Below are 17573 nucleotides of genomic sequence, written 5' to 3'. Positions count from 1 at the left end.
CTGCCAACTTGGAAAAGAAATGGCATGCAGAAAAGCAATAACAAACCAGTCAAGCATGGCAAGTTGTTCTGCGAGATTGATAATCTGGTAGTATCCAATGACTTAACCATACACTGGAAAAAGACCAAGGGTCATTCCAGAGTTCTAGGTCCTGATAAGGAAGGAAATGACCTTGCAGACTCATTAGCCAAACAAGGAGCCATAACTGGAGAACTCCTTAATATTGACCATTTAATGGGTGCAATTCAGGTAGAAGCCATCACCAGAAACCAGGCAAAACAACAGAGTGAGCCTAACTTGGTACAATGGAGTCAGGATTCTCCTAGTGAGGACCTGATCACTAGTCAAAAAGAAGACCCCATTGTAGGCATCTTCTATAAACACATAGAAGATCCTGAAAGCAACCCCATCTCAAAAGATGATTGTATTGGCAAGGAAGATCTTAGAATCTTAATAAAATCTAAATCTCAATTCAAATTACAGGATGGTTTGTTAATTAGAACCTCCAAAACTGGCATCCAGCAGTGGGTAGTACCCACCAAGTTCCGAGGTCTAATGCTTCAACATGCCCATGATGCTCCCACATCTGGTCATCGTGGTGCCAAACTCACATATGAAATATTGCGTGATTACGCTTTTTGGCCACACATGTTGAAAGATGTTCAAACCTACTGTCAAGGGTGTTTAATCTGCCCACAGTTCCAACCCACTGCACCAACGCATAGAGCGCCATTGCAGAAAAGGGGGATGGTAATACCATGGTCAGATATACAAATTGATTTTATGGGCCCAGTAACAAGATCATCAAGAGGTAACAAATACATGTTAACAGTGACATGCCTGTTCACTAAATGGGTAGAGTGCATTAGTGCACCTAACAATAGTGCTGAAACATGTGCAGCATTGCTCATCAACCATGTATTTTCCAGATTTGGTTTGCCCCAAAGAATCGAATCAGATCGGGGGACCCACTTCACTAGCGAAGTGATGACCAAAATGTGGAAAATACTAGGGGTTAAAAGAAAGCTCCATATTGCTTATAGAGCTGCCTCAAGTGGTGGTGTAGAGCGTTACAACCAGTCCATTGTTAAAATCCTCAAAAAGTTTGTGAGTGAAACAGGTAAAGACTGGGATGTAAAACTACCTCTAGTCTTAATGGCATTAAGAGCAACTCCAAGTAGTGCTACCAAAATGTCACCTTTTGAGCTGATGACTGGTAGAAGAATGGTTCTACCTCAGCATCTACTGTACCGTACATCAGACCAAAACTTGATAAACGCTGCCAATACACATCAATATGTGGAAAACCTAAGAAAGCACCTGCAATATGCCTTTGCATTTGCTCAAAGGAATTTAGAAAGAGCCGCAACTGCCACTAAAACCTATTATGATCTCAAAACATCCAAAAAGGAATATGAAATAAATGATAAAGTTTATCTTTATAACTTTGGAAGAGATCAGGTTAGGGAGAAGAAATTTCTTCCCTCATGGAAAGGTCCTTTCGTCATTACTGACAAAATATCTCCAGTGGCCTATAAAATAAGGATCCCCAAAAATGAAAGTTTCATAGATAAATGGGTCCATATCAATCAATTGCGGGCATGTCATCCCAGATCCCAACTACAAGTCATAGAGGGAGAATGAAGTATCATATCCCCAAATGAACTAAAGACATACTGTAGTTCTAAGATGCCTAGCTGATAAACATGAAAGCTCAAAATAACAAACTTTCTACATAAGAGACTGTCTATGTTGTATATGGCCAACATCCTCACCGAGTACCACTGACTTTGATCCAATTCAAAAACATGTGTCCTACATATATTTGAATTTGAAAGGGGGAATTATGTCAGGGTAAAGGTAAATGACATAATATATATATATATATATATATACGTAAATGAAATAATATAAAAAGGATGTGTGTATATATATGAAGCCATCTATTTTATCAGATGTGCTGTAGAATAGAAATTCTGATGTCAGGATTTAACTCAAAACCCCCTACAAGATGAGAGCTGGGTGAATACACATTCATCAGGATTGGAAATCAGCATAGCCTTTTGAAGCACGACCCCTGCGGTGTGAGCACACAGACATTTTCCAAAAGGAACTGACTCAGTGACCATGCTCATTTGATTATATGCAGAGTTTTATGACTCTATGTCATTTGGCCTGCCCAATTTAATACAATCACTTAGAGGAATGTTGGGGAAGTAATTTTAACAGAGAACAGGATACAGGCCCATATATGAATTTCCTCCAAGGGAAATGCCGATCCGTCTGAAGAAATGTGAGAGATACAAACATTCTTCAAAGGAGCTGAAAATTGACAGCTGCCTGTTAAGTGTGTGGCTGATAACATCAGAATACACGTGACACAGACATTGTGTCTGGGGTTAGAATAACATAGAGAAGACACATGGCTTACATTATGATTTCAAAGCAACTGTAATTAGATTTCAAATAAAATATACTAAGGAAATAAATTCAGATATACATAGAAATGATATATATGTTTTGAAAGCATGAATATCTTAGCCTCTGTGTGTTTAAGAACATGAATAGATGTTTATGGACCTGAAGAGAAGTGATTATCAACTTTTTTTATTTTTATTTCAGATCTACATAGACAGGATTCACTTGGAATACAGTACAATACTGAATTAAAAATAAGCTATTATTCACATATAAATGCCAGGATACCGATAAAATTGTAATGCATTTTAAGCTAATAATTAGCAGTATTAAATTACCTTAATATAATAAAATGTTAATAATATAACATATTTGGTATCAGAATAATCAGAAAAAAATAACCTAATATTAACCATCTGTAATTGGGGTTATATATGATTAATGCAGAGAGTGTAATCTGATTAAATAACCACTTTATGAAAATAATTAAGTTGTTTTAAAAAAAAAAAAAGTTCAGAAATGCTGTATTGTATTGCTATGTTGTACTGTATGCTGCCACCCGGTGTTGCCACGAGAGAACTACAGCCAGAAAGATTTTTGGCTGTTGGAAATGGGATATCCAGTTATCCAATAGAGGGACAAGGTTTCGAAGGGCCACCCATATTTCACACCAATGATTAAACTATATAGTGCAGAAGGAAGAAGAGGAACACTGGCTGCAAAGTTTGGTAACTGACTGAAACTGTTTTGCGTGGGACACAGTCAAACTACAAAAACAAAGTGGGCCATATTTCTCCTATTCCATTGCAATTACACTTATTTTATATGAGGTGTGAAATTGGATCCGTTGCGAAAATTGGGAACTGGATTGCTGTTATTTGGTGATGTATATAAAAGTTTTATTATAAGATAAGTTATATGCATAGTCAATTTGTATTTAATAGATTTAAAGAAACAGTGTGTTTTAGTTAGCATTTCACAGCCTATATATATATATATATATATATATATATATATATATATCGTTTAAATCTGTATCTGATTTGCTAAGTAAATCATCTGTGCAAGTTCTGATATTGTAAGTTAATTCTGTATTAAGATAAATTGCAGTTAAATAGCAGAATATATATATATTTTATCCTATTGTTGAAAGAGCACAGTTTAGAATTGTATTGCTTGGATGTTAAAGGTTTTAGTCCCATTGTATTAAATAAATAAGGCTGAATTGTGAAGGTATATCTTTCTGGGTTTTGTAAGAAGGATAGCATATCTTAAGAGTTGGTTTTAACGCATATAAATTTTGTTTCATTTCCTTTTATTGCGAATATACTTCAATATGTTTATGGATATTAACTAAATAAAAGAATTCAGATATTTATATTAATTGTATGGTCTAGTAGATGCATGGTTGATTAGGGTTTCAATTTTTAAGGAAAATTATTTTAAGATTGTGTTTATAACCCTGCCATAAACTTATATATTATTTGGATAGCACTACTAAGATTTTCATAAATATACTGACAGGCCTAACCTAAAAAATAAACCCACCCAATACACCCTTAAAAAATACTAACATTAACCCCCGAAGATTCACTTACCGGGAGAAGTCTTCATCCAAGCGGCAAGATGTTCTCAACGAAGCCGGCGGAAGTGGTCCTCCAGACGGGCGGAAGTGGTCCTCCAGACGGGCAGAAGTGGTCCTCCAGACGGGCAGAAGTGGTCCTCCAGACGGGCAGAAGTGGTCCTCCAGACGGGCAGAAGTGGTCCTCCAGACGGGCAGAAGTGGTCCCCCAGACGGGCAGAAGTGGTCCCCCAGACGGCATCTTCTATCTTCATCCTTCCGACGCGGAGCGGCTCCATCTTCAAGACATCAGGCGCGGAGCATCCTCTTCAATCGACGTCTTCTTTGGAATGAATATCTTTTTATGTGACGTCATCCAAGATGGCGTCTCTTAGATTCCGGAATTAAGGTAGAAAAAATCCTATTGGCTGATGCAATCAGCAAATAGGATTGAACTTCAATCTTATTGGCTGATCCAATCAGCCAATAGAATTGAGCTTGCATTCTATTGGCTGATTTGAACAGCCATAGGAATCAATGGGGCTGCGTTACTGAGATTTACGCTGCTTTTTTGCAGGTGTTAGACTTTTTCTCAGCCGGCTCTCCTCATTGATGTCTATGGGGAAAACGTGCACGAGCATGTACGACCAGCTCACCGCTCACTTAAGCAGCGCTGGTATTGGAGTGCAGTGTGGAGCTCAATTTTGCTCTACGCTCACTTCTTGTCTTTTAATGCCGGGTTTAGAAAAACCTGTAATACAGCGCTGTAGGTAAGTGAGCAGTGAGAATAAACTGCACGTTAGCACCGCACCGCTCATAACGCAAAACTCGTAATCTGGCCGATAGTCTCTTGTCCAAAATTGTAGTAAGTTTAGAAGATTTAATACATCTTAACTTGAATAATGATAAGAAGCCTGTTTTGTTACTCCGTTTGAGAGCCCTTTAGTTTTACATTTTTCAAAATTCAACATTTATGAAACAAATGATTCGACAAAACGTTATATTAAGCTTTTAAAATATGACAGAAGTATAATATTTTGCATATCAATCCAGAGAAATGTACCAAGTAATTAGTAATGATATTATAATTAACATAAGTAAAGAGAGACAATGGCCTCAAATTGTGATGTGTTAGTTACAAAAACTAGAGCGTGAACATATTTGTTGCAATTGTTTCTTGAATATCAATAAAGTGCAACATAGAAGGTTAAATTGCCATCTTTTGCTACTGAGAGTTGATATTAGAGTCAGGCAGAAGAAAAAGGAAGGGAGAGATAAGAAGAAAAAAAATTGAGACAAAGGCAGGGCAAGAGGGAACAAAACACGTTTCCCTCCTTCACTCCAAAATCCTCCCTTATCTAAACAGAGACAAAATAAGTGTAGACCATTCAGACAACACTCGTGGTTTGCAATTCCTGTGGTCCAAGTCTGGGGAATTAATTCATGTGTCTCGATCTTCCCTATGTTAAAGTAGTGGTATCTTTCTAGTTGTTATCTGGTCTCTAAACTTGCTTTCCATTCCAACAAAGAAGGAATGTTGGCATTTTTCCAATAAACTGGAATAAGACGTTTGGAACAAAGTAAAGAGACAGTAAAGTCCAAATTAAACTTTCATGAATCAGATAGGGAATGTCACTTTAAACAACTTTCCACTTTACTTTTATTATCAAATTTGCTTTGTTCTCTTGGTATTCTTAGTTGAAAGCTAAACCTAAGTAGGCTCATATGCTAATTTCTAAGTCCTTGAAGGCTGCCTCTTATCTGAATGCATTTGACAGTTTTTCACAGCTAGAGGGCGTTAGATTAAGTGTGCCATATTAGATAATATTGTGCTCATGCCCTTGAAGTTACTTATGAGAGGGCACTGATAAACAATAACATTTTTGGTGTTTACTTTCCTTTTAACATCAAAATCATGAGAGTTTTCTTTATTTTGTTTTGGAATTTGAAAGGAAAAATAAACAATAAAAGGCCAGGATGTTACTAAAATTCCAATTCCAAAATTCTACATATTACCTTCCAGACTTCATTCCAGTATATTTCTAATGTTGGGCAGCTCCACCACACGTGCAGCAAAGTACCATCAGACCCACAACTTCTCCAGCATTTGCCACTTGTAGATGGATATATTTGCTATAATCTAGATGGTGTGAGGTACAATCTACTTACAAATTTGTAACATGATTCCTGTGTTTGGGCTGAGACTGAGTAACATTTACCCATTTTAAATATCTGCAACCACTCTTGAGCTGTAAAGGGTCTTGCCTAATTCTTTGTGCCGTAGAGGAACATATGTTGTGCGTATACCCTCTACTGGTAAAAAAGGAGGAGCCTACATATTAGAGAGATTAGGTGTCGGGAAGTTTGATGCATAATACATAATTTCTTATGTAGTGCAGTGTCTCTTGTAAAGTGCTGTTTATGCTTGTGTGAAGAGGCGTAATGACTAAGTTGCGCATAGTTGAACCAAGAGAGTGGATGATCAGGACAATCGTCCTGTATTTCCTATTGAGATTTAAAGGGACAGTCAACCATAGAATTGCTATTGTTTTAAAAGATAGATAATCCCTTTATTACTCATTCCCCAGTTTTACATAACCAACAGTTATATTAATGTACTTTTTACCTTTGTGATTACCTTGTATCTAGGAGTCTTCTTCCAGCCCCCTGATCACATGACTGTGACTGTTTATTATCTATTGTCTTAAATTTAGCATTGTATTGTGCTAGATCTTAAATAACTTAAAATTGCAAGTCCTATCTGAATAATGAAAGTTTAATTTATACTTGACTGTCCCTTTAATTGTCCCTTGTCTAAATGTATTACCTATGAGGTTCTGTTTAAAAACAGAGGAGTCACAGTTATGGTTAGAGTATAGTTTGAGCTCAGGGTTACCAAATACCGGTGTTAGATGAGAATAGGGCGGGATATATATATATATGTGTCCAAGCTTTTTGGTCACTATTGTGGCACCATTTCACAATTATTTGAAATAAAATAGCTTTTATATATAGGTAAAGGTTGGGGATTCAAAGTCCTCCTCTTTCCTTAGGAAGGTAAAGAGTTTGCTTATACATTCTTGGTTTAATACCTTTCCAAATATACGTCTCTAACAGAGATTAGAGTGAGGGCAAAAATGAGTGATGAGGGTATTGGTGTGGTTTGTATCAGAAATTATTCACTACATTGAAAAGGTGCTGCATGCAAAATGTGTGTTTAAAGGCATCTAAAACTATAATTTTGTTAGTTAAAACATAATTTATGTAAGAACTTACCTGATAAATTCATTTCTTTCATATTAGCAAGAGTCCATGAGCTAGTGACGTATGGGATATACATTCCTACCAGGAGGGGCAAAGTTTCCCAAACCTCAAAATGCCTATAAATACACCCCTCACCACACCCACAAATCAGTTTAACGAATAGCCAAGAAGTGGGGTGATAAGAAAAAAGTGTGAAAGCATAAAAAATAAGGAATTGGAATAATTGTGCTTTATACAAAAAAAAATCATAACCACCACAAAAAAAGGGTGGGCCTCATGGACTCTTGCTAATATGAAAGAAATTAATTTATCAGGTAAGTTCTTACATAAATTATGTTTTCTTTCATGTAATTAGCAAGAGTCCATGAGCTAGTGACGTATGGGATAATGAATACCCAAGATGTGGATCTTCCACGCAAGAGTCACTAGAGAGGGAGGGATAAAATAAAGACAGCCAATTCCGCTGAAAAATAATCCACACCCAAAACAAAGTTTAAATCTTATAATGAAAAAAACTGAATCTAGCACAAACTTACTTCACCACCTCCATGGGAGGCAAAGTTTGTAAAACTGATTTGTGGGTGTGGTGAGGGGTGTATTTATAGGCATTTTGAGGTTTGGGAAACTTTGCCCCTCCTGGTAGGAATGTATATCCCATACGTCACTAGCTCATGGACTCTTGCTAATTACATGAAAGAAATATATATTGTTTTGCAAGCCCAGAACGCACTTTACAGTTAAAGCAGGCAAAATAAATAACTGCATTTTTTTAATTCTGCTTTTTATAGGGAAATCATTTGAGGTTTAATGTCCTTTTAATGTCACTTTAAGGTTAATATTAAAACGTACAATTTTATTATATGAAAGAGCTTTCATGTTATGTAGTTTGTTAAAAGGACAAGTGCCATTATACATATGTTGGGATTAAAATGGTGAAAATCATGTAGTCTGGTCTGTGCTAGTGCCTCATTTTAGCTGTGGAGAGAACTGCTTAAAAAAAATGTGCTCACTTTTCTCTGGTTCTTCACTCCATGCTGAAAATTCAATGGAAATTTCATGTGAAATCTCTTGTAGGGCATGACCAACATCTTCACTAGCCGTAGAGGGATAAAGATTGCTTGTGTCAGTTACACCTGGAGTCTGAGACTCATCCTGAGATTGAAAAACAGAGCTTAAGGAGCCTCCCTTCACTCCACGGCCCTAACAAAAAACAAAATGCACTTTTTTTTTTTAATTAACTCAATCAGTATAACAAAACTATAGACTGGCTGTTATCTTTTTCCATTTAAGTCCCTCACCATGACCCTCTTGTTGCGGAAGCTGGCCATATGATACAAGACACAGTATCCAACCAGTGAATCCCCTGGGTAGATTGGAGCAATTTCATTGGGTGTCAGTAGTGCCTCCATGGTGTCTGGCATGTACCAGTCTATAGTGATGTCACTCAGAGCTGGTTCCAGCGCTTTCTTCAGAGATTTTATCAACTGAATGAAGTACATGACAAAACAATTAGAAATCATGTTGACAACAAGTATAAGTCTGGCAACAACCACTTTCACCCCAAACATCTTCAGTAACACAAACAAAACATTGTTTAGCCCAGTTATGTACACGCCCTTAATATACTATGTGCTGAGACACATGTTATGGAAGGCTAACCTTGGGCTGAAGTCTCTCATCTTCATTGACAATCTCAGTCGTCCCCCGGCTCACTCTAGCAATTTCCTCAAGGAGACTGTGACTTTTACTGGAGCCAAGGCCAAAACAAAACACCCTGTGGACATCACACAAAACATCAATAATGATCTGACACATACCATGTTACTATCATTGCATACCTCTTACACTCTCTGCACCATTATTTGTAATCCTCATATATTTACTACATCAAGGCATGAACTTCCTACAAAACTCTAAACTACTGAATAACCATTGCTCCATATTCTTTAACACTGTATTAGTTCTACACACATCACTATTGTAACACATACAGTTTGCGTAGGAGGGAGATTCACGGGTTCAGTTTATCTCCTTATCCCCCTCTGACATTCAATGTATCAACAATTTACCCTCCTGTAAACACTGTATAACCATAATACATACACTGTACCACTGTGTACATCTGCAATACAATTGTATCACCATACACCCAAATAACATCACTGGTGTGGTTCAACCCTGCACTACATATTCTGTTAAACATTAAATTGCAATATTTGGTGCTCTTACATATGCATTATTCCTATTGTATCATTCTATACCCTCCTATCAAAAAGCTGCTCAGCTGTATAAGCTTACTACAAATTCCCCACAACACACACTACACTCACATATAAAGATGCCCAACTTGCTAGTATAGAGCTGCCTTCATGCATACAATCCACTCTAAGAATGTGAAAATGACTCACAAACTACCACACTGCTCTGTTTTTGCTTACCTTGTAGTCTTTGCATGCCGTCTCATCAACTCTATTGCTTTCTGGGGGCAGCTGGATGCTGAATCTGTGAAGAGGAAGAGTTGTCGGGGGTACCCACGATGAACCGGGATTGCCAGAATCCGATGCAGCACAGACAGCAAATTGCTCACATTGCCACTCAGCTTGCCTTTTCGGATATAATCACATGCCAATTCCAGCGATTCCTGTCAGCCAGGAGACAGTCCCAAGACCATCTTCTTCACAATACTCTTATAGTAGCCTTGAATATTACTGAACCGTGCAAGATTTCCAACACCACTAAGAATGGGGAACAGCTCTACACTTCATTTTAGAAAAGTTTATAACTAGTATGGAAAGAGTTCACTGGGTCATACAGGACTGTAACTGTAAGTATAGAAAGAGAATGAGAGGAGCATAGCAGAAAGAATAGGAGAGAATTAGGGGAGAAAACGTGAAGTTGGCCAAGGTGCTGTATGACAGCAAATGCTCACCAACCTCCCAGAATCCTTTGCAGTAAGTAGCACAGAGAACCCAGAATCCCTTTCAGACCCTCACTCACGTTGTTGCATTGCCTGCTGATTGGAAACAGGGCTTTCCTGTCACTTGCACCAACAGCCACATTCAATATAGTGCGTGCAGGCAAACTCCTCACAGCTAGCAAAAGTGCATCCTGATATTGAGAAAATCAGATGACAAAAAAGATTACATCTACAGAATAGAAAATAACAAGTCAGAATGGGGTAAAGGGAGAAGAAAGGAGAAGAGTATGCAAATTAATAGAAAGCTGTATCCAAGTTAAGATTACTAAGTACAATATCTATTCAGATCACAGAAAAACCCTTCTCACCTGGACATTGTAAGAGGTATCGCCTGTCAGGTGCACAAGGAAGATGATCTCGCGTGTGACAGTTGGGAGATCAGAGCTCAAAGTGCTAAAAGCAGAGAGGTCTGGGCAGAAATTCAACATCAGGACTGGATTGAGATGGAGATCTTTGTGGAATCGCCTCCTTACAAAGCTGACCTGTCACCAGTTAAGAGGACATAGTTTGATTTTACATTACTTTTGCTACACATGTCATGGACCATCCCAGCCACATCTAATTCCCCATCCAAACCTGTCTCTCAGGATCACTAGATTTTCTGATTGCTCTGATGAAATCTCTTCTCTCTTTAATCTGCGTCTCATATTGTGAGAAACTTTTGGCTCCTTTCTCCAGAGACAGGTGAGGAATGTATGGCTCTAATGATTAAAGATAATGATTACACTTCATCTAGGTTTTACACAAATTCTTAAATCCCTCATAATCTAACATTATCCTCATCTCCCTCCATGTTTATGTTTGTTTTTTTGCTTCTCATATTACTCTTTTCCAAACAAAAAGCTATTCAAAAATCCTTCCTATTTGTTTACAAATTCCTCTCCCAAGGATTCTGCCCTCTCACCGCTTGGATGCAGGATGATCTCCAGTGCTTTGTCACACTCATATTCTTCAGCCAAGCTGATCCAGACAGAAGAGGCAGAGCGTGCAAAGGGGCTGGCATCAGCACGGAGAGCATGAGAAGGGCTCTCTATACCTGTAAGAGGGGACAGTAAAACATTCCAACCAACAGACATACAAAACAGTATGCTGAAAGGCTTAAAGGGACAGTCTAGGTCAAAATAAACTTTCATGATTCAGACAGAGCATGTAATTTTAAACAATTTTCCAATTTACTTTTTTATCACCAATTTTGCTTTGTTCTCTTGGTATTCTTAGTTGAAAGCTTAACCTAGGAGGTTCATATGCTAATTTCTTAGACCTTGAAGGCCACCTCTTTTCAGATTGCATTTTAACAGTTTTTCACCATTAGAGGGTGTTAGTTCACGTATTTCATATAGATAACACTGTGCTCGTGAAGTTAACTGGGAGCAGGCACTGATTGGCTAGACTGCAAGTCTGTCAAAAGAACTGAAATAAAGGGGCAGTTTGCAGAGGTTAGATACAAGATAATCACAGAGGTTAAAAGTATATTAATATAACTGTGTTGGTTATGCAAAACTGGGGAATGGGTAATAAAGGGATTATCTGTCTTTTAAAACAATAACAATTCTGGTGTAGACTGTCCCTTTAAAGACTAAAAGCAGAGGCCAATAAACTTAATTATGCCTCAGGTATACTCTTACCTGCCAAGAGGCATGGGCCTGTAACATGCAAACGAAAGGTAAAGTGATAACAGTATGGATTGGTAGCTGGCCTGGTGAAGGCTGCAGTGAGGGAGCCAGAAGGTGTGGGATGGAGCGTCTGTGGAGGAGAATCGCTAAGGAGAACCCAGGGATTTCCTCCTGCTCCACTTACACCCCCAAAACAACTGGTAGGACTGCAAGCCAGAACACAGACAGAGAGAAACAAATATTGAAGCAGTTTAACTAAAATGAGGTATAAGACAAATATGTTGTAGGTATATAACTATACAGCGACCACCAATGATCACATAAAAGTAAACTACATAATTATATTTAACTAATTAAGGTAATTATACAAATATTTCATGGAGCTGCAACAACACTTAAGTATGGAAGGGGCTCCAACTCTGTAAGAATATAAAACCCACATGTTGTGAGTAGTGTTTCTGAATAAAGCTACCCCCTATACACAGAACACACAATCACCATGAGCACAACCTGTCGTCACACAGACCCTCCCCCTGCTGATTGTGACCCTCAAGAGGGGGGGTAAGGGGTGTGAGGGTGGAGTTGATGGTCACACACACTGCTCCACTTCGTAGGGTATGAAGCTCTCTGTTGCTCCGCAGGACCACATTTAGATTAGCAGAGGGCAACACAGGACCTATACTGAGCATAAATGAACCTCGTATTGTGCCTGAGTCAAGTACAAGGTGACCTATAAGAAAGAAACAAGAAAAAGCAAGAAAAAAATGTGTTTTAAAAAATAAAAAAAAATACAGGTTATTTGTTTCGATAAAGATCAGATCACAGTCCCCAATCTTTTCTATTAACACTTCCTACCAATGTTTTACTTCCTCATGATATGTTTTGGTTATAAATTGTTATAGTACATAGTAATGAGACACATTGTATTTAGTCTAGGTACAAAGTAATATTTGCTCAGAAAAATCTAGAATCAAATAAACATTATGAGCAAATGCGCCAGTACATAGGTTTAATAAGTATTAGCATTGTATACCTAGGTGGATCTGTGGTTAGTCTGTTTTATGATTAGTAGTAGGACTCCAAATCAGGTAGGTCTGAATTTTACAACTCAGGTAGGTAATCTGCTAATTGCACATACTGTATGTACCAAGATAGGGTACAGTAAACAATACTACCAAGTGCTGCAGCACAAGGACGTTTCAACTCACCTCTGGGACAGCAGCATGGCAAGGATTCTCCTGGGCATTCTGAGCAGCACTCTTCTATACGGCTGTGATTCTGTATCTGAGCTTGCACCTTTCGGCCACTAGTCTCTGCTTCAAAACTTGTTATCACCTCCCCTTCCTCTAGGAGATATACAAATATGGCTACAAGAGACAAAGTTATCATATAACCAGAGGTTAGCCAGTGCTCCTAAACTTATACAATAGAAAGTAAAACCCCATATGTGTAATGTGCTTATCTGCAGTAAGCTCTAATGGAAATTTATTACATATATCCATACTATATCTGAGCCTTCAAGATTATTATTCAAATAGCCAAGTTACTATGAAATATTCTGACATACAGTATTATGCATTATGATTTTTTTTTTACATTTATTGCATTGATAAGAGATAAGTGTATCTACATGTAATAGCCCTTCTTTGAATAACCAAAATTGTTTTATATTGACAAACAACCTCACCACATGTCTTCTAAAATACTTTCTGCCCTAGAAACAGTATAACAGCTTTTTAGCTCAGCAAAATGTGTATGTGGATTTTAGGACTATTTCATGGAGCTATGGGTCACTTTGCCACAAAAACTTGAGAAGAACAGCAGCAGACCCAATTTATTCTTTAATCTAATATCGACTCACCTTGTACAGTTTCATTTCTTGGGTTTATGTAAGTAAGATGGGCTTTGATTCCAAGACTGTATCCATTGGTATTAGCAGTGACACAGGAAGCTTCCAAAGGAAGCTGGACCCAAGAGGATACATTATATACGCCAGGCATTCTGTGCTGGAGAGAAACAGAATGTCACAACATGCATACACTACGAGTCTGCCATTGTCACATGTAAAGCTTAGAAACTGCCTTAGTCAATGTCTCATAAACAAAGTGACTCTAACTTGTTAGTGGGCAAAATTCATGAAGGGGTTCTCCAGCTTTTATGGCTTAACTAATTCACCTGTCTCTCCAACTTCAGCAGTTCTAATTATATTCTAAACAATTAATTCAAGACCTGGAGAAAACTCTGAGTGAAATCTGTCAGCAGTATAATAAATAGAAGAGGAAATTTCTTAAGTCTTAATGTTAATGGAAATGGACTCTGACAAAAGAACAGCCTGCCATAGTCAAGCATACAATTGTACAGGACAGGAGAGGGGTTCATGCAACTCTGCTAACACAGGAGGTGAGGACCTTCTTTAGTACAGAAATTACCCCCACGACTGCTTCTGTCCTAAATAGGACTGCAAACCAGACACTATTTTTTAAGGTTTGGGCCAGTGTAGGTAATAAAAAATAAAATAAAACATAGAAATAAGGACTCTATTGAACTCCTTATGGACTCACTTATCTGAGATATGTATGGACTCTATATTTAACACGAGGCCTAAGCCTTTAATCTTTGTTTTGCAAATGATCATCGTATTTTTTTTGACACATGTATGTTTTAAACAGAAATAAACAATTTTTCCTTAAAAAAAAAAAACAAAAACAAAAAAAAAAAAAAACATAGAAATAAGGAACCTGTTATGGTGAAACAACTTCTAATGCGCAATACATACTAATTTTAAAAAAAATTGTAGCAGTTTAATCTGAGTTAAGCTACATAAATATCAATGGCAAAGGGCATCCTAAGTCCTGTAGAATAAGAGTCATTGTAAATATATGAGAACTTTTGTTCTTTCCCTAGAAAAATATTTGTAGCGAGTTGGACCTTACTGGCATAAACTTGGGATAAGGCCAGGTACCTCGTCAAGGTCCCTTCCAAAACCTGGGTCCCCAAAACAGCCACACAATTCAAGCTCTCAATCCAACAAACTGGGAACAAGTGAAGGGTGCACAGGCTTATGCAATCACCCTAGACATATACAAAACACAGAAGGTGACTGCACTCTCAGACTGGACTGGGTACACATCCCATGACCCTGCAATATGCTCAGCCCTGGGTGCTTACTGCCACTCACAGGAAGCTATGCTGTCCCCAAAGTCACAGGCAGTTAACTCCAGACAGACCTGGGTGCAAGGCCCATAGGGAAAATTACAAAACAAATGAATACAACACATAAAAAGTTCAGCACTCACTTACAAGCTCTCAGCTAAGATTAAAAGCAAAAATGGAAGGGTTGGTTATCGCATCTGGCCTATGGTAAATCCTGCAAGTAACCGGCTTATGAGCCTGAAGCATGGTATCTATGACTTTCTCAGCGAAGTCACGTCTAGCCAAATGTAGAAGTTCAATCTCCAAGCAGTCAACTTCAAAGAAACCAGATTTGGATCAAGGAAGGGACCCTGAAGTAGAAGGTCCTTCCTCAAAAGGTAACCTCCAAGACGGAGGGATGACATCGACACCAGATCCGCAAACCAGATCCAGCGAGGCCATGCAAGAGCTATTAGAATCACAGAAGCTCTCTCCTGCTTGACGTGAGCAATTACTCGTGGAAGAAGAGCAAAAGGAGGAAACCGGTATACTAGACTGAAGTTCCAAGGAACCGCCAGAGCATCTACAGCAACAGCTTGAAAATCTCTTGACCTTGAACCATAGTTTGGAAACTTGGAGTTTTGACGAGACGCCATCAGATCCAACTCCGGAACCCCCCACCTGAGGGATATATTTGAGAATACCTCCGGATGGAGAGCCCACTCCCTGGGATGAAAGGTCTGTCTACTCAGAAAATCCACCTCTCAGTTGTTCACCCTGGAATGTGGATGGCAGAGAGATGGCAATTGTGAGACTCTGCCCACTGGAGAATGTGAGTCACCTCCTTCATTGCCAAGGAACTCCGAGTTCCTCCCTGGTGATTGATGTAAATCACCGAGGTGATGTTGTCCAACTGGAATCTGATAAACCGGAGCAAAGCTAGTTGAGGCCAAGCTATCAAAGCATGGAAGATTGCTCTCAATTCCAATATGTTTAACAGGCTGGCGTCCGTGGAAGGCTTCAAGAAGCATGTGCCCCGAGACAGATGATCCTGAGGAATCCACCACGAGAGAGAGAGAGAGAGAGAGAGAGACTCTTGCAGAGGATAAATCTGGATTCCCCAACAAGAGATCTGAGTGGTTCCCGTTCCATTGACTGAGTATGCATAGTTGCCGAGGTCTCAGATGGAACAGAGCAAAAAGGAATGATGTCCATGGAGGCAACCATCAGACCAATCACCTCCATGCATTGAGCCACAGATGGACAAAAAGCAGACTAGAGAAAAAGGCAAGAAGCATGAAGTTTAGATTTTCTGATGTCCGTCAGAAAAATCTTCATGGACAGGGAATCTATAATTGTTCCAAAGAAACACATCCTTGTATTTGGAACAAGGGAACTCTTTCCTAGATTCACTTTCCACCCGTGGGAACGTAGAATAGACAACAACATCTCTGTATGAGATTTTACTAGATGAAAAGATAGTGCTTGAACTAAAATGTCATCCAGATAATGCAGCACAGAAATGCCCTGGGACCTGACCACTGCCAGAAGAGCCCCCAGAACCTTTGTGAAAATGTTGGGAGCTGTAGCAAGGCCAAAAGGAAGAGCAACAAACTGAAATGTTTGTCCAGAAAGGCAAACTTCAGATACTGGTAATGATCCCTGTGAATGGGAACATGAAGATACGCATCCTTCAGATCTATGGTCATCATGAACTGACCCTACTACACCAAAGGAAGAATGGAACAGATGGTCTCCATCTTAAAGGATGGGACCCTGAGGAATTGGTTTAGAAACTTTAGGTCCAGTATGGGACAGAAAGTGCCCTCCTTTTTGGGAACTACAAAAAGATTTGAAAAGAATCCAAGACCCTGTTCATCTAGAGGAACTGGAACAATCACTCACAGGGAAGATTACAAAGTTTAAGAAGGCCTCTCTCTTTATCTGGTTCACAGATAACCTCTGGGAGGACAAGATTTGAATCCTATTCTGTAACTATGGGATACAATGTCTATGGCCCAAAGATCTGGGACATTGTGTATCCAAGCCTGCCAAAAAAAGAGAGCCTGCCCCCCACTTGATCCAATACAGGATCGGAGACGGTCCCTTCATGCTGATTTAAAATCAGCGGAAGGCTTCTTGGCTTGCTTTCCCTTATTCCAAGGCTGACTAGACCTCCAAGAAGACTTGGATTGTTCCGACTTGGAAAAAGAGGAGAAAGACTTTGTCCTTTAAAGTTTACGAAAGGAACGAAAATTAGAAATCTGGCGACCCTTAGGCCTATTCTTTTTATTCTGAGGTAGGAAAGAACCCTTTCCACCTGTGATTTCAGAAATTATTTCAGCCAATAACAAAATAACAAAAAAGGGCATGAAAATATAAAAGACAAATATTACTGGCTTGCAATTAAACAGACACCTGACCATAATGCAACCAGCTACCATATGTGAAAATAAAAGAACCCCAAATAATGTCCCACAAAGCACAATTAGCCTCATAATCCCTAGATATATGCAGTGCCCCCAGCAATGAAACACAATCACCTAGAAATGATCTTAGGATCTGTGCAATCAGAGTAAATCATAGTGCTAACCCTGAAAATAAGAAA

General features: G+C 38.7%; 1 protein-coding gene across 1 annotated transcript in view; it reads right to left on the bottom strand.

Annotated features, from left to right (window-relative positions):
• VWA5B2 (von Willebrand factor A domain containing 5B2) overlaps window positions 1-17573 on the bottom strand; it is a 138926-nt gene that overhangs the window by 56997 nt on the left and 64356 nt on the right. The window contains exons 2-13 of the mRNA XM_053710337.1: window positions 13695-13839; window positions 13042-13200; window positions 12332-12563; window positions 11846-12039; window positions 11125-11256; window positions 10797-10921; window positions 10529-10702; window positions 10241-10351; window positions 9682-9884; window positions 8903-9017; window positions 8542-8727; window positions 8254-8443 (exon numbers count right to left, since the gene is read on the bottom strand). Coding sequence (XP_053566312.1) covers window positions 8254-8443; window positions 8542-8727; window positions 8903-9017; window positions 9682-9884; window positions 10241-10351; window positions 10529-10702; window positions 10797-10921; window positions 11125-11256; window positions 11846-12039; window positions 12332-12563; window positions 13042-13200; window positions 13695-13833 — 1960 coding nt within the window. The 5' untranslated portion in view covers window positions 13834-13839. The remainder of the gene's footprint in view (window positions 1-8253; window positions 8444-8541; window positions 8728-8902; window positions 9018-9681; window positions 9885-10240; window positions 10352-10528; window positions 10703-10796; window positions 10922-11124; window positions 11257-11845; window positions 12040-12331; window positions 12564-13041; window positions 13201-13694; window positions 13840-17573) is intronic.

The sequence above is a fragment of the Bombina bombina genome, chromosome 4, assembly GCF_027579735.1.
Source record: "Bombina bombina isolate aBomBom1 chromosome 4, aBomBom1.pri, whole genome shotgun sequence".
In the NCBI taxonomy this organism is placed as follows: domain Eukaryota; kingdom Metazoa; phylum Chordata; class Amphibia; order Anura; family Bombinatoridae; genus Bombina; species Bombina bombina.
Note: the sequence above shows the minus strand (reverse complement) of the source record. Positions and strands in the feature narration are given on the sequence as shown.